This window comes from Euprymna scolopes, chromosome 27 (assembly GCF_053919585.1).
Source record: "Euprymna scolopes isolate OS-2025 chromosome 27, ASM5391958v1, whole genome shotgun sequence".
NCBI classification, from domain to species: Eukaryota; Metazoa; Mollusca; class Cephalopoda; order Sepiida; family Sepiolidae; genus Euprymna; species Euprymna scolopes.
Window position 1 is genome coordinate 36,846,962 of NC_136508.1, and position 13,009 is coordinate 36,859,970.

Consider the following 13,009-nt stretch of genomic DNA (forward strand, 5'->3'; position numbering starts at 1 on the left):
GGTTTTTTTGTTTTACAGCATATCAGCCCTTTTCATGTTCAGCCATTTTGTAAAAAGATTTTATGCTTGAAGTTGTTTATATTTTCAAATATTTATTCATGGTGTTTAGTTTGGTTGTTTTGTAAAGGAAGGTTGTTTTTGTTTTTGATTTTGTAGAATAGGATTGAATTTTGGAAAGGAAAAACAAATAAACAAAAGCATCAGTGTTTAATGCATTTTAGATCAGAGGGTTTGTATCTTTAGACAACCATCTCTGATAACACCAAAGAAAAGAAGTTGGCAGTCATTCAATTTTTCATGGTACCTTCCAAGCATTGGATACACAAGAAATGCAGAGGCTTTATGGATAGGTTGAGCGATGATAAACAGTTTGTGTCTAAGAAAATTGTAATAAATGTGAAGAGAGTATATTTGAAGGGTGAGACTATTGAGTTCATCCAGAACTTTTGCTACATTGGAGCACAAGAAGGAGCTGGTGCTGGTATGATTGCAAGCATTAGTAGATGAAATGTTATTACTAACTAGCAGAATGTTATGACTGTCAACGAAGAGAAAAGTCTGTGAGGTACCTATGTATATCTTTAGATATTCATTCATGGAGTTTGGTTTAGCCGTTTTGTAGGGGAAAGTTGCTATTTTTATTTTTGGCTTTGCAGAACATGATTGAGTTTTGCAAAGGAAAAGGGGTAAAAAAAAAAAAGAACAATAACATCAATGTTTGGTGCATTTTTGGTCAGGAAGTCTGTATCTTCAGACAACCTAATCTGGCAGCACGAGGCCTATCTGAAGCTCATGTGAAACTGTACTGTTGTATAATTGTTCAAGGCTCAATTTCAAAAGGGTGAGAGTTGTGTGGTGTCCGTTCTGTTGTCATGAGATAATCCTGTAATGAAGAGCAAGCCAACAGAGATTAAACAGGCTTTCTAATGCAGATGGGATCAAGGGGTCAAATTAAATAAAAATGGTTGACTCAGGCTTAAAACTGGAACAACCTTGACAAGGACAAGTGTTGCGTGCATAATGACGTGCCAGTGATGTAGGGACCCATATCCCTCCTCTACCCCTAAAATATATAGAAACGCACATGGGACATTTTAGTCAGTCAGTTAGTCTTCAGTTCGAGTTAGTTGATTCTTCAAGTCTGACAGACACAGAACATGAAGACTTCTCGTAGAAGCGATCTATGATAGATAAATCGATAGAGAAATTTCCACCCTCCTCCTAAGGATAAGCAGAGAACAGAGGCACGACTTTGACCGTGAAATGAATAAAATTCCAATTGTCCAGAAAAATGAGACTTGCAGTGTTATGAACTTTTGTTCCAGGAGAGCTGACATGGTCAAGAGATGCGGAGACAAGACATAAAAAGGTATGATGTTCTACTTTTATTTTATAAAACCCCCAAAAGGGCTGATGTGCTGTAATGTGAACATTTGACGCAATACAAGCAGACACCCCTTCTTCCCTGACAACTGAGCAATCCTCCCAGAAATTATCTCCTCCTTGGAGGGGAGGGCACACTTTAGTATATGTTTGTGTTGATCATGACACTATTCTCCCAGGTATTCCCTCCTTTTTTTTTGGATGGGAGGGGAAAGGTGTAGTGTAATATTTGTTCTATGATCATGATACAATCCTCCTATGGATTATCTTCTTTTTTTGTTTTATGAAATAGTAGCAAAAGTATGCGACTTCTGATTGTGCTGAGGATATACTTCAAATAACGAGAAGACGAACTGATAAAATGGCTGACCTGTGGACATGAAGAACGGGATCCTAAAACGACCTGATAACACACGATTTCGTAAGGTCTGCAAATTCTCCCCGTCAAATGGCAGGGCACCACACACCAAAACATACAGAACCACACCAAGACTCTACAGAAAAAAAAAAAAAAAAAAATTATTATAATCATACAAACAATAAATACAGTAATTTGTCATTAAATGATAAAGGAAATAATTTTAAAAACATCAAAACGTGGAAATTCCATGCTGAATTAAAGAAAAGATATTTGCATGTTATTATTTCTACATATTATTCCGCAGACAGGATTAAATATATATGACCCGACACATTTTTTTTTTAGATATCTAAGTGAATACTTACCCAAATATCTATCTGGGGCCCTAAATATTTTTTGCCCTCAAAAACTTCTGGGGCTGCATAAGGTGGACTTCCACACCACGTATTCAGTTGTTCACTGGGTTTATAAAAATTGGCAAATCCAAAGTCTAAGATAAAAAGAATTGGAAAAAAATAAAAAAATGAAAAATAAAAAAATAAAAACATTTGACAAGTTTTTTACATTGTCCATCTATCTAAAAAGTTATGAGTGTGTGTGTTTGTGTGTGTGTGTGTGTGTGTGTGTGTGTGTGTGTGTGTGTGTGTATATCGACATGATACTTGTTGGTTCAATCTTGGGCTTGAGATGGGTGCGGGTCTAACCACACTGAAGAGCTGTGATACAGCAAAACAGTTTGTGGATAAATATATATTTACGTTTTTACTTTTATCTTTTCTTTAACTTTTTTTTATATTTACAATTTATTGTCCGATCAATACATTTATTGTTCTTTTTACAAATGTACTAAATGACACGGGCTGTCTCCCATAAATATTTCATTAAGAGTTCTGAAAGAATTTCAACAACATTTTTTATGCAGAGCAGGTTTTATATGTGAAGGAAATAGAATTACCAGAGTCGTTTTTTAAAGAAACAAAATATGGATCAAATAAAACGTCACAATTCTCTTAAGGCCATGAAACTTACCAGCGATTTTAATGTTCATATTTGCATCAAGAAGTAAATTTTCAGCCTGAAAAAGAAAAAAGAAAAATTAAAAATATATATAAATAATGTACAAACTTCTTTGAAACAAAACGAACCTAAAGTTCTGGTGATTTTTAGATGAGGGTACATTACTTGTATTGATCAGACTATTGTTCTCATCTTGAGTGTTATTTGTGCAATGTTTTGGTCGGTATAGCCTTCGACCGTCTACAGGCATGTTTGTTGAAGATGGTTGAAGGCCAAACTGACCAAAATATTGCACAAATAACACTCAAGATGAGAACAATAGTCCAATCAATACAAGGAACATAATAAAACGGACCTATTACTATATTTGTAGTGACTAGTTCTACCTTGTATTATGTTGATTAAGTGGACTATTATTCTCATCTTGAATGTTATTAGCACAGCGTTTCAGTCGCTGCAACCTGCGACCTTCTTCGGGTGTTGAGAACATGCTTCTTTTTCTACTAAGGAAGGAGGGTTGGCTCTGCATTACAAGAATTCAAACTGTTTGAGGGTGGGTCCGTAGATCATAAAGAAGGTTGAGCCATAGAAAACTTTAAAAAAAATATCTTAGTGACCCCTGATGATTGAACCTTCTTTATGATCTATGGACCAACCTTCAAACAAATGGTTTAAATTCTTGTAATGCAGAGCAAACCCTCTTTTTCCTTAGTACGAAAAGAAGAGTGTTCTCAACACCCGAAGAAGGTCGCAGGTTGCAGCGACCGAAATGTTGTGCTAATAACACACAAGATGAGAATAATAGTCTGATTAATCAACACAAGCATTCACATCTCCAAAATTCAGATTTGCATTAGTTCTACCTTTCTTTCTCTCTCAGCATGGATACAGTTGAAAACAAAGCCCAATGCAAAGATCCAAAACACCTTTCCCGACTAAAATTAGATGAGGAATCTAATGATCATATTAAATTTGTACTATGAATGATGACGCACATCCAGTTAGCAAAAATGCAATTTATTTTTATTTTCAAGTTGAAAATTAGAGAAATGCAAAAATATCGGATTCAAAGGCAGGAATAGGACTACGGCATAATCACGTTGACATATGGTGAGCTACGATGTTCACTCTTTCGCTGCCGGAAGTTCAAGTGCCCCGAGACGTTTTCTGCGCATGCGGCTGGAGGCGCCTTTTTACTGAATTGCTTTGGAGGTTCAATGTTTTGATTTTCTGACCAATCAGAGAGTTTTCCGGGCTGTCGGAAATTCTGTGTCTGTGGGAGCTGATGAGAATCTTTAAAAGAGCTCTGTATTTTCCAAAAAAAGACGAGTTAACAAAAATTCAGAGATAGTGTTGGAAGGTATATATCACTACTGTCTGCAACTCAAATCTAACACGACAACACTTTGAACATAGCAGTCAGCTAATCAGACAATGTAGGCGAACACACAGACACAGTAAGCAACTTTTGCATTCCCCCTTTTATTATCGTATGCTCACTTGAAATTAAGTTTATGAAAATATTTTAAAACTTCTCACATTTTTCAATCAACCTTCCAAAGCGATTAATCAACTCTACTCAAAAACTTTCAGTGAAAATTATTTTATATAGTTGAGGGAGGAAGTTTTCTTTACAATTTACAGACCTGTGAACTAATCACGGCTCTTGAATTATCAACTCAAACTTCCTCAAAATCTCAAACTAATTTCCCCCTTTTGTTCACTCATAAATGAACTATTATTTTCAATGAAAATATTTCCTAAAATGTAATAAATCTTTTCCTTTTATAAATTGAGAGTTAACCTTGTTTGTTATGTTGATATATTTTCTACGAAAGAACCTCGTGAATTCGACTCTCTGTCTCGCTCTCTTTACTTCTTTTCCCCACAATAATAACATTAATTAATAATGCATAAACAACAATAAAAAAATAAGGAATAGGCCAAAGACACACTGGTTCTCATTAGATGACCGGAGGTCATATTTGGTTATGGTGCATCTGCTACTAGTCTCTCGCTCCTAGACAAGGTTCAAAAGAGAGTCACCAATCTGAATGGTCCTGAACTGTCATCTAAGCTTCAGCCTCTGTCCCATCGATGAAATGTTGTTCTACAAGTATTTTAACGATGCTTGCTCTGACGAACTGCAAGCACTTGTACCTCCTCGATTTAAATACACCCTCCAAACCTGACAAGCAGCTAAATCCCACCCCTTCACAGTAGAGATCCCTAGATGTAAGAGAGCCTTCTACTCCAATAGTTTCTTCCCCAGAACCGCTAGACTTTGGAGTTCCCTTCTGGGTCCCTGCTTCCCCAACTGTACTGACATGCAGAAGTTCAAGTGTAACGTGAACCGATATCTCGCTTCCTAACTCCCTACATAGTACCTCTGTAGCTTATGTCCCTGATAGTAGTCCCCTAAATCAAACTGGCAACGTCCCTTGTTTGGAGAGAAATTGTAAAAAAAAGAAAAAAAAAAAGTTAAGCAATGTTAAGCCTAGTCAGTACCAAATGGATGATCAATTTGGGAATTCCAGGCGCTATATGTAGGAGGACGTCGACACCTCCTTGCAAGATTTGCGAAAACCTAACGTTGTCATCTTCCCTTAACAAGGATATACATTCGACTGGGGACTACTTGTGAATTTCACACTCATATGGAACGTCCTCATAGGGTTAGTGCCGTTTCTAATAGAACTACAAAGAAGGTCTCCATTTATTTCCAGGCAATGCCAGGTGTGTCAGTTAGTACACAATAAATGGTAATTATTGGTTTATTTCATGGCATAGTAACTATTTCTGGGCTATTCAATATGAAAACTACTATGGTAAACTGTTCACATATACACTCAGTTGAACACAAGTTGCCCCTCCCCCATATAACAGCCTTAATAGAGAAGATAAGATTTGAACTTATAGGCGATTTCATTAGACTACTCATGCCATCCACTAGTTATGAACTTATTGATGCATGATGGTTATAAATACTGTGTGCACACATTTATTGCAACACATGAAGCTGATGAATTACAGATTTTGTCTTGCTTCTCTTATTAAATCTTTGCTTTAAGCAGGAAGAGATAGAATAATATATATATATATATATATATATATATATATATATATATATATATATATATTAGTGTTGGGATGATTAATCGAAAAAAAAAATTTAAAAAAAAGAATTTTTTTGAGTATCGGAATTGTATAAATTTGTGTCTATTTTCTGATGCCAAAAACGATTCCTTAAACTACCTTTTTATATTTGATTTTGTTTTTAAAAAAAAACCTTCCACTACTGATAAGTCACCATACAATAAAAATATTTGATTTAAACTTCCAATAAAATTAAAATCCACAGATCATCCCACCACACAAGTGTGTGTTTTTACGTTTGCGAAAATATATGCACATTTAATATGCGTTTTTATGGTAACCGAGACAAAATAACCATTTTATAGTTAAATATTTAGAGATTTATAAAGAATCTGAATTGGTTATTGTATTGGAATCGTCTCTTCGTAGATATAAATCCAATGAAACCTGCGTGATTATTAAAGAGTGCTCAATGGAGGACAGAGCAGGCATATAGTCTGTTTGTTATACAGACATAAGTTTCCTTCTTTCGTCTGACGAGGTGGGTCTCTTTAAATAAGGACTCTACTGAAACATGTATGATCATATGTAACCAATAATGTTTGTATAATAAAGACAATATATATATATATATATATATATATATATATATACTAGCAAAAGTACCCGTCGTTGACTGGGTTTAAGAACAGCCTACAGAAAATGGACTCTGATTTATGAAAGTATGATAGGTTATGAAAAGGGAGGGTTGTAAAGAGATAGCTTCAAATTTGGGGGTATCAAAACTAAAGCAAAATATGATGAAAGTAAAAATAAAATAGATAAACCCCATAATTTATTATACCATACCTGTTCACACTGAAACACTTACCACCATATTCTGTGGATCTATATTAAAAAACCTTGTTAAACTTTGTGACATATTTCCATTCTATGGCGGTCAGGCGTGAACGAATATCCCATAATTTTATTATATCATATTTCTTCAAACTGAAACATTATCAAAGTATACTCACGCAGATAGATATGAAAAGTCTTTATTAAAGTTTGTGCCTATTTCCATTCTATGGAGACCAGGCGCAAACGCAGACCCCACAATTTTATTATACCATCCCTATTTAAGTTAAAACATACTTATCAAAGTATTCTTATGTACATCTATATCAAAAACACTTGTAAACGTTTGTTTTTTTTAATTTAAAAATTTTTTTATTTTCATACTTTGTGGACCAGGGGTGAAAGCAGACCCCACAATGTTAATGAACCATCGTTCTGCCAGATCAAACATACCCATTCCTGTGTCTCGATACATCTTCTATCATTATATGTAATCAGTTTTTTTAAAATAATCAACCATATAGGAGCCTATTCGTGACCAGACACAGAGACATTCAGCTTTATATTATATATATATATACATATATATATATATATATATATAAATATATATATGTTTCAGTGGAAATATTCTTTATTCACTTATATTTCCTTTTTATATATACCAATCCATATTTAAGAAGCTTAATGTAATTACAGAACATATAATGAATAAATGAAAAAAGTCTATATTCCAAATTTCATGATGTTGACCATCTCTCTCATATATATATATATATATATATATATATATATGCTTATGGTGGTCTATGTATCTATAGAGAGAGAGGGGCAGGATCTTTTTCCCCTACTTGACCACCGAGACTTGTAGTACTGGAATAACAAGAAGTGATGTAATAATTGCTTTCTCACAGATAAACTTAGAACTGACCCACCCTCCCACCTGTTGATACTAGTATATCTGGTTGCTATGGTTACATCTTATGTAAGGCAGCAGATTCAGGTATCAACTAGAGTCAAGGAAAAATCGGTAAAGATTATTTTTGTGAATTTCAATAGTTCATGCATTTGTCAGGTCCACATTAGCTTGAAATAGCATTTTTGTATGACTGACATGCTTTTTTTTTTTTTTTTGTTGATAAAACAGTAAAACATTTTTTGTAGGAAAAAGAAAGTGTAAAAGAGAGAAAAACTAAAATGCACACACAAAAAAGTAAAGTGTGAAAAAAGGAAAAAAGTAGAATAAAAAAATAAATAAATAAGTCAAAAAAGAGAAAGAAACAGGCAGAAAAGGTAAAAAAAAGTCCTAAAGAAAAAATGTAAAACAAGAAACAGGAAAAAAAGGACAAAAAAAAAGTGCAAAATGAAAAAAAAAAAAAAAAAGGCAAAAAATAAAAAAGGGCAAAAAAATAAATAAGGCAAAAAAAAAAAAAAAAAGAGAAAGAGACAGAAAAGGTAAAAAAAGTCCTAAAGAAAAAAAATGCAAAACAAGAAACAGAAAAAAAAAAAAAAGGGGCAAAAAAAGAAATGAGCAGAAAATTTTTTTAAAAAGCAAAAAAATGAGATTAAAGTCCAAAAATGAAAGGCAACTTACTTTTAAATCTCTGTGAACGACTCTCATATTATGGCAGTATTCAACTGCTGACAAAATTTGCCAAAACTTCTTCCTGGCTTCAGTTTCTGACATGCGTCCATTTTGGGCAATGTAGTCTGTATGAAAAATGGAGGGAAAGTTAACATTGAATCATGAGAAAGAGCAACAAAATGAAGAAACCCCCGAGAATAAGTTCACGACTCCTATACTGAATTGTGTGAAGGAGAAAATAAGGAGGCAAAAGGCATCAGTTCCAGAGAATAAGCATTCAAGTAGTTGGAATCAGATGACTTTCTATGACTTGTATTTCTATTATTGTATTGCGTTATTCAAGTACCATTATTCAAGTACTGGGTTCCTTGTATAAGATCGGACAAGCAGACCGATTGCTCCACCTCCTCCACTTACCACTTAAGGCTGGAATCAAAAACAAACTTGTACATTGATAAAGAGATTATTAATTCACTAGAAGGATTCAATGGAAATTCCAGTGCGTTTTACATATGTCCATGTAATTTACTGTTAATAATTGTATTTCTTTTGAAAGAAATGTCAGGGTCAATATTATTACAAAAGAAAAAAGAAAAAAAAAACTCCTTCATTAATTGCTTTTTTTTTTTTTAGCATCTAAATATTCTTTAAATAAATAAAATGAATAGGTCTCTTATTATTTGGATTCTTCGGACTACTGTTCTTACTTTTTTTATTTATTTATTTATTTATTTTTTTTGTACATAGCACCACTTATCAAGGCCCAGAGACCACTCGAGGATAAGGGTTTAGAGTGCCATTTTCACAATTTTTCGGTGGAAGTGACATTTGACCTTCGGATGTATCTTGTTGAATTCGGGAATCTTTTTGTCAAACTCTGGAATCTACACGGCATTTTGAACGAAACCCTTTAGACCACAGGGAGGGGTAGTATACTATGGTTCCATCAGTCATGACTGGGTAGAAATCCTAATTAATTTACAATTATATTTTGAGTGTTGCCCACACTGGGGATTAAACCTTCAACCTCCAGAAGAGAGTAACTTACAACCTAATTTTATCAAGTACTGTATTCATTCTGCCATTGTTTCTTGTGTAGTCCGAAGAAAAATAATACAAATTACCAATCCTCGTCTCAAAATTTCAGAAACAGAATTTGTTGACTATTTAAAATTTTAATATATAAAAAAAATAACAATGAAAATTCTGTCTCCTTACTGTAAAATAAATTCCCAGTTAAATATATTTTTTTAAATCAATAAAACCAATGTCCTTTTTTAACATGTATTTATTTAAAATTTTACTCTTTTAGTTAACAGAATTGCAGAATTCGATTTTGGAACAATTCATTTTTTAAATGAGCGAAGTCAGAATTTTTTTTTTTACTTTGGTGATATTAGATTAAACACCATCTTTGCTGATCGAATGATCTTTTTGAAAATGCAGGAAAGTTGATATTATACGGACAAACATGAAATTGCTTTTTTATATTATTTTTATTATAGATCATAGGATAATTTTGTTTGTGAAACATTTGTAGACATCAAATTGACTCAATATGTAGGGGAAAAAATGTTAAATATTGGCCGGGCAATGCAGATAAAATTATTTATGTTTAAGATAGGAAAAAATGTTAGAAAACAAATAATTTAAAAATAGGGTTGACCGCTAAAGTCTGATGTGGTCTTATGTAGAGGTCACTTAAAGTGACATGGACTTTAGGACAGAGCTTGAAAGACACATATCATTTTTTTAGTCAAGAGTTGGGACTCAGAGAGAGTTGGAGTTGAGAAAGAGAGACAGAGATGATCTCCAGATCATGATGGCTCCAAGTAGAGGGGATCAGAAACGGCAATAGTCTGAATCAGCATAACAACTTTCCAATAGGGAAACATCTGTAATAAAGTTGTTGAAAAGACAAACGGAGATTTGTTTATTCATTAAGATGAATCTTCTTTGTAGTTTTCCGTGAAACAAGACCAAGACCGGCCAGGTATGTTTCTCTGATTGGCCTGCTGTTAAAACCCTACAGAAGAGTTATTTGCCCCTTTTCTGTTGTAAATGTTAAATGTCCGTTCTTAAACTGTACCTGTTAATATATGAACAGTGTCGAAAGTGTTATACACACTTCAATTCAATGGACGAATATGAAATTGCTTTTGTATATTATTATTATATATAAATCATAGTATAATTTTGCTTGTAAAACATGTGTAAAAATTAAACTGACTTCATATGTACAGAAATTAAAGCATACATTTAAAATAGTAACTCGTGTGTATGTGTGGGTGTCTGGGTTCTGTGTGTGTATGTGTATATCTACTCTTTCTTTTAAACATTAGATCAATTATTTCTCAAGGATCAACATTTGATTTCTTTACGAGATATATATGTGTGTGTGTGTGTGTGTGTGTGTGTGTGTGTGTGTAATATTAAAAAAAAATCTAAATATTTACTTGTCTGTATGTCCAGTGTCACAAAAAAAAACAAAAAAAAAACAAACAAACATTATCACAAATATTAATTAACGAGAAACGAATTACCTCCCTTTATAGTCGGTTTTTATCAGTTAAAATTATTAAAACCATTTCTTCTCCAAAAATTTTCAAAAATAAACATGGCTGTCTGTTTACGGTTTCAAATTGGTTATTTCATTTTATAATTAAAAAAATGTCATGTTGAGAAGAAACCAAGTTTCTTTTTTTTTTTATTATAGTTTCGTTTTAAAAATTAAAAAAAAAATGTACAATTGAATTGACATCTGTTCCTTTATAATTTATATTAAAAAATATTCAGAAAAAAACAAAAAAAAAACAATTTGTTGTGTGTTGAGTTTTCATTGAAAAAAAATCTAAATTTTTTAAATCAATTCTTTTTAGCTTTAAAAAGTTTAAAAAAAGAATTTGCTAAAAAATTGTTTTAAATTTGTTGTTATTTATTTTATTTTATTTTTTATTCATTTTATTTATAATGTGTTTTAAAAATTTTCAGCTACCGTGGAATTTCCACGGTTCTGCTCGTAAATATTAATACTTTTTTATAAACTTACAGACTAGCATTTCATGCTTACACAATTCTCAGTGCACAAAGTGATAATTACTATTGGTTGGGAGATTTCAACCCAGTCAACAATGAAATAGTTTTGTGTGTGTCTGACAAATGAGAGAGAGAGAAAGAAGACGACAAAAGGTTTTCAGAAATTTACGGACCATGTAAAAGCAAAAAAAACAAAAAAAAAAAACTTGATGAAGTCTAGAAAACATAATGGTTGGAACATGGTGTGTATAACTATGAGGAGAACAGTCCAAAAGTTGTAAATAACTAAGTACAATGGCTAGAGGATTGGAATTCAACCCCCAAGGCATTACCTTGCATATTTAAAAAAAAAAAAAAAAAAAAAAATGGAATTTCTACGAGTAGAAGAGATGCTATATTTATCATTGGCAAGAATGCACAGAATTATATATAAGCACTTCTGACAGCTGTTATGCATATGCCTAGCAATAACATGAAAACGAAGTTCCAAAAATAAAAATAAAAAGGCATTACACAGGGCTCAATATTTTTTCAGATATAATTTTTCTATTATACTAGCCTGTATGTCCGACGTTTCCCGGGTGTTTGGAGGTGTGTGTTGAGCAAAAAAAAAAAATGTGGTATTAGGCAGGCAGGCTTGAACCCGTACCGCAAATGAGGAAAAGAATGTGTAAAAAAAAAAAAAAAAAAAAAAAAAAAAATTCGCCGTCTTTGCCGTTGTGCCCATCGCTAGAAGTGGCAAAGGTTTAAATTAAGGCTAGTCAATCAAAAAGAGGTCATGAACTTTCGAAAATATCGGTGAAAAAAGTGACCTCCCCTCCTTGTAGAAAAGTGCCCAGTTGAGGGTGAACGAATTAATGTTTTTAGTCAATTTTTCGATATTTGTCATCCGAAGGGTCAACTTCAAAACGATACCAATCTCGTGAAAATCCGTCACCTCTGTCAAAAGTTTTAGGCAGACATACAAACATACACACGTACATTTAAACAAACAGGCGGGATTTATATTATAGATTTCTCTTAATCTCTGTCTGTTCCATTTTTTCTCAAAAACTACTGGCTGATGTCGCTGAAATTCTGTATGGACCTTTGTTATGATAAGGTGCAGCGGACTAAGTATTATGGCATGCATCCGATGGACAGTTAGGGATTAATAGAGATTAGTCACCACAATTAAGCACTCATTCTAAGTCAATAGGCTATAACTTTTTCCAGTCTAAAAAGGTTTAGTCATCTTGATCTCTACTATTATATAAAAGGAACTTTGAGTTCGTTCCCTACGGACTCGAAAACGGTTGGGTCGATTTTTATTAAATTTCACACAAAAGTACTTTATGTGCCTGGCAATGTTCTCAGATAGGTTTTGTGTAGAAATGTCTTCGATGAGTATCGACAGTCAAAATTATCCAATGAAAAAAAAAAAGGAACAGACGGTTTTGACCAAAGTTAACACCTTACACAGCCTAACATCACTAGTGCATTTGAGAAGTTCTATCACCACACAAGCCGAAAGGCCTAACATATAAAATCAATAGTAAGTTCTTTGATATGCAGGGCGTGCTCAAAGCCAACGTTTCTGTTTAAAGCACACTTTCACAATGATACTTGACTTTTTCATTTTAAAATTAAATTCAAGCCATTATCATCGCACCACCATTAATGTCAGGCATATAAAATCAACAGTAGGTTCTTTG

The 13,009-nt window shown here is 33.1% G+C and overlaps 1 protein-coding gene across 1 annotated transcript in view; it reads right to left on the reverse strand.

Moving 5' to 3' along the window:
- LOC145248826 (serine/threonine-protein kinase SIK1-like) overlaps positions 1–13,009 on the reverse strand; it is a 106,834-nt gene that overhangs the window by 12,470 nt on the left and 81,355 nt on the right. Inside the window, exons 4-7 of the mRNA XM_080110516.1 lie at positions 8,289–8,404; positions 2,774–2,819; positions 2,110–2,234; positions 1,754–1,877 (exon numbers count right to left, since the gene is read on the reverse strand). Of these exons, the coding sequence (XP_079966642.1) occupies positions 1,754–1,877; positions 2,110–2,234; positions 2,774–2,819; positions 8,289–8,404 (411 nt within the window). The remainder of the gene's footprint in view (positions 1–1,753; positions 1,878–2,109; positions 2,235–2,773; positions 2,820–8,288; positions 8,405–13,009) is intronic.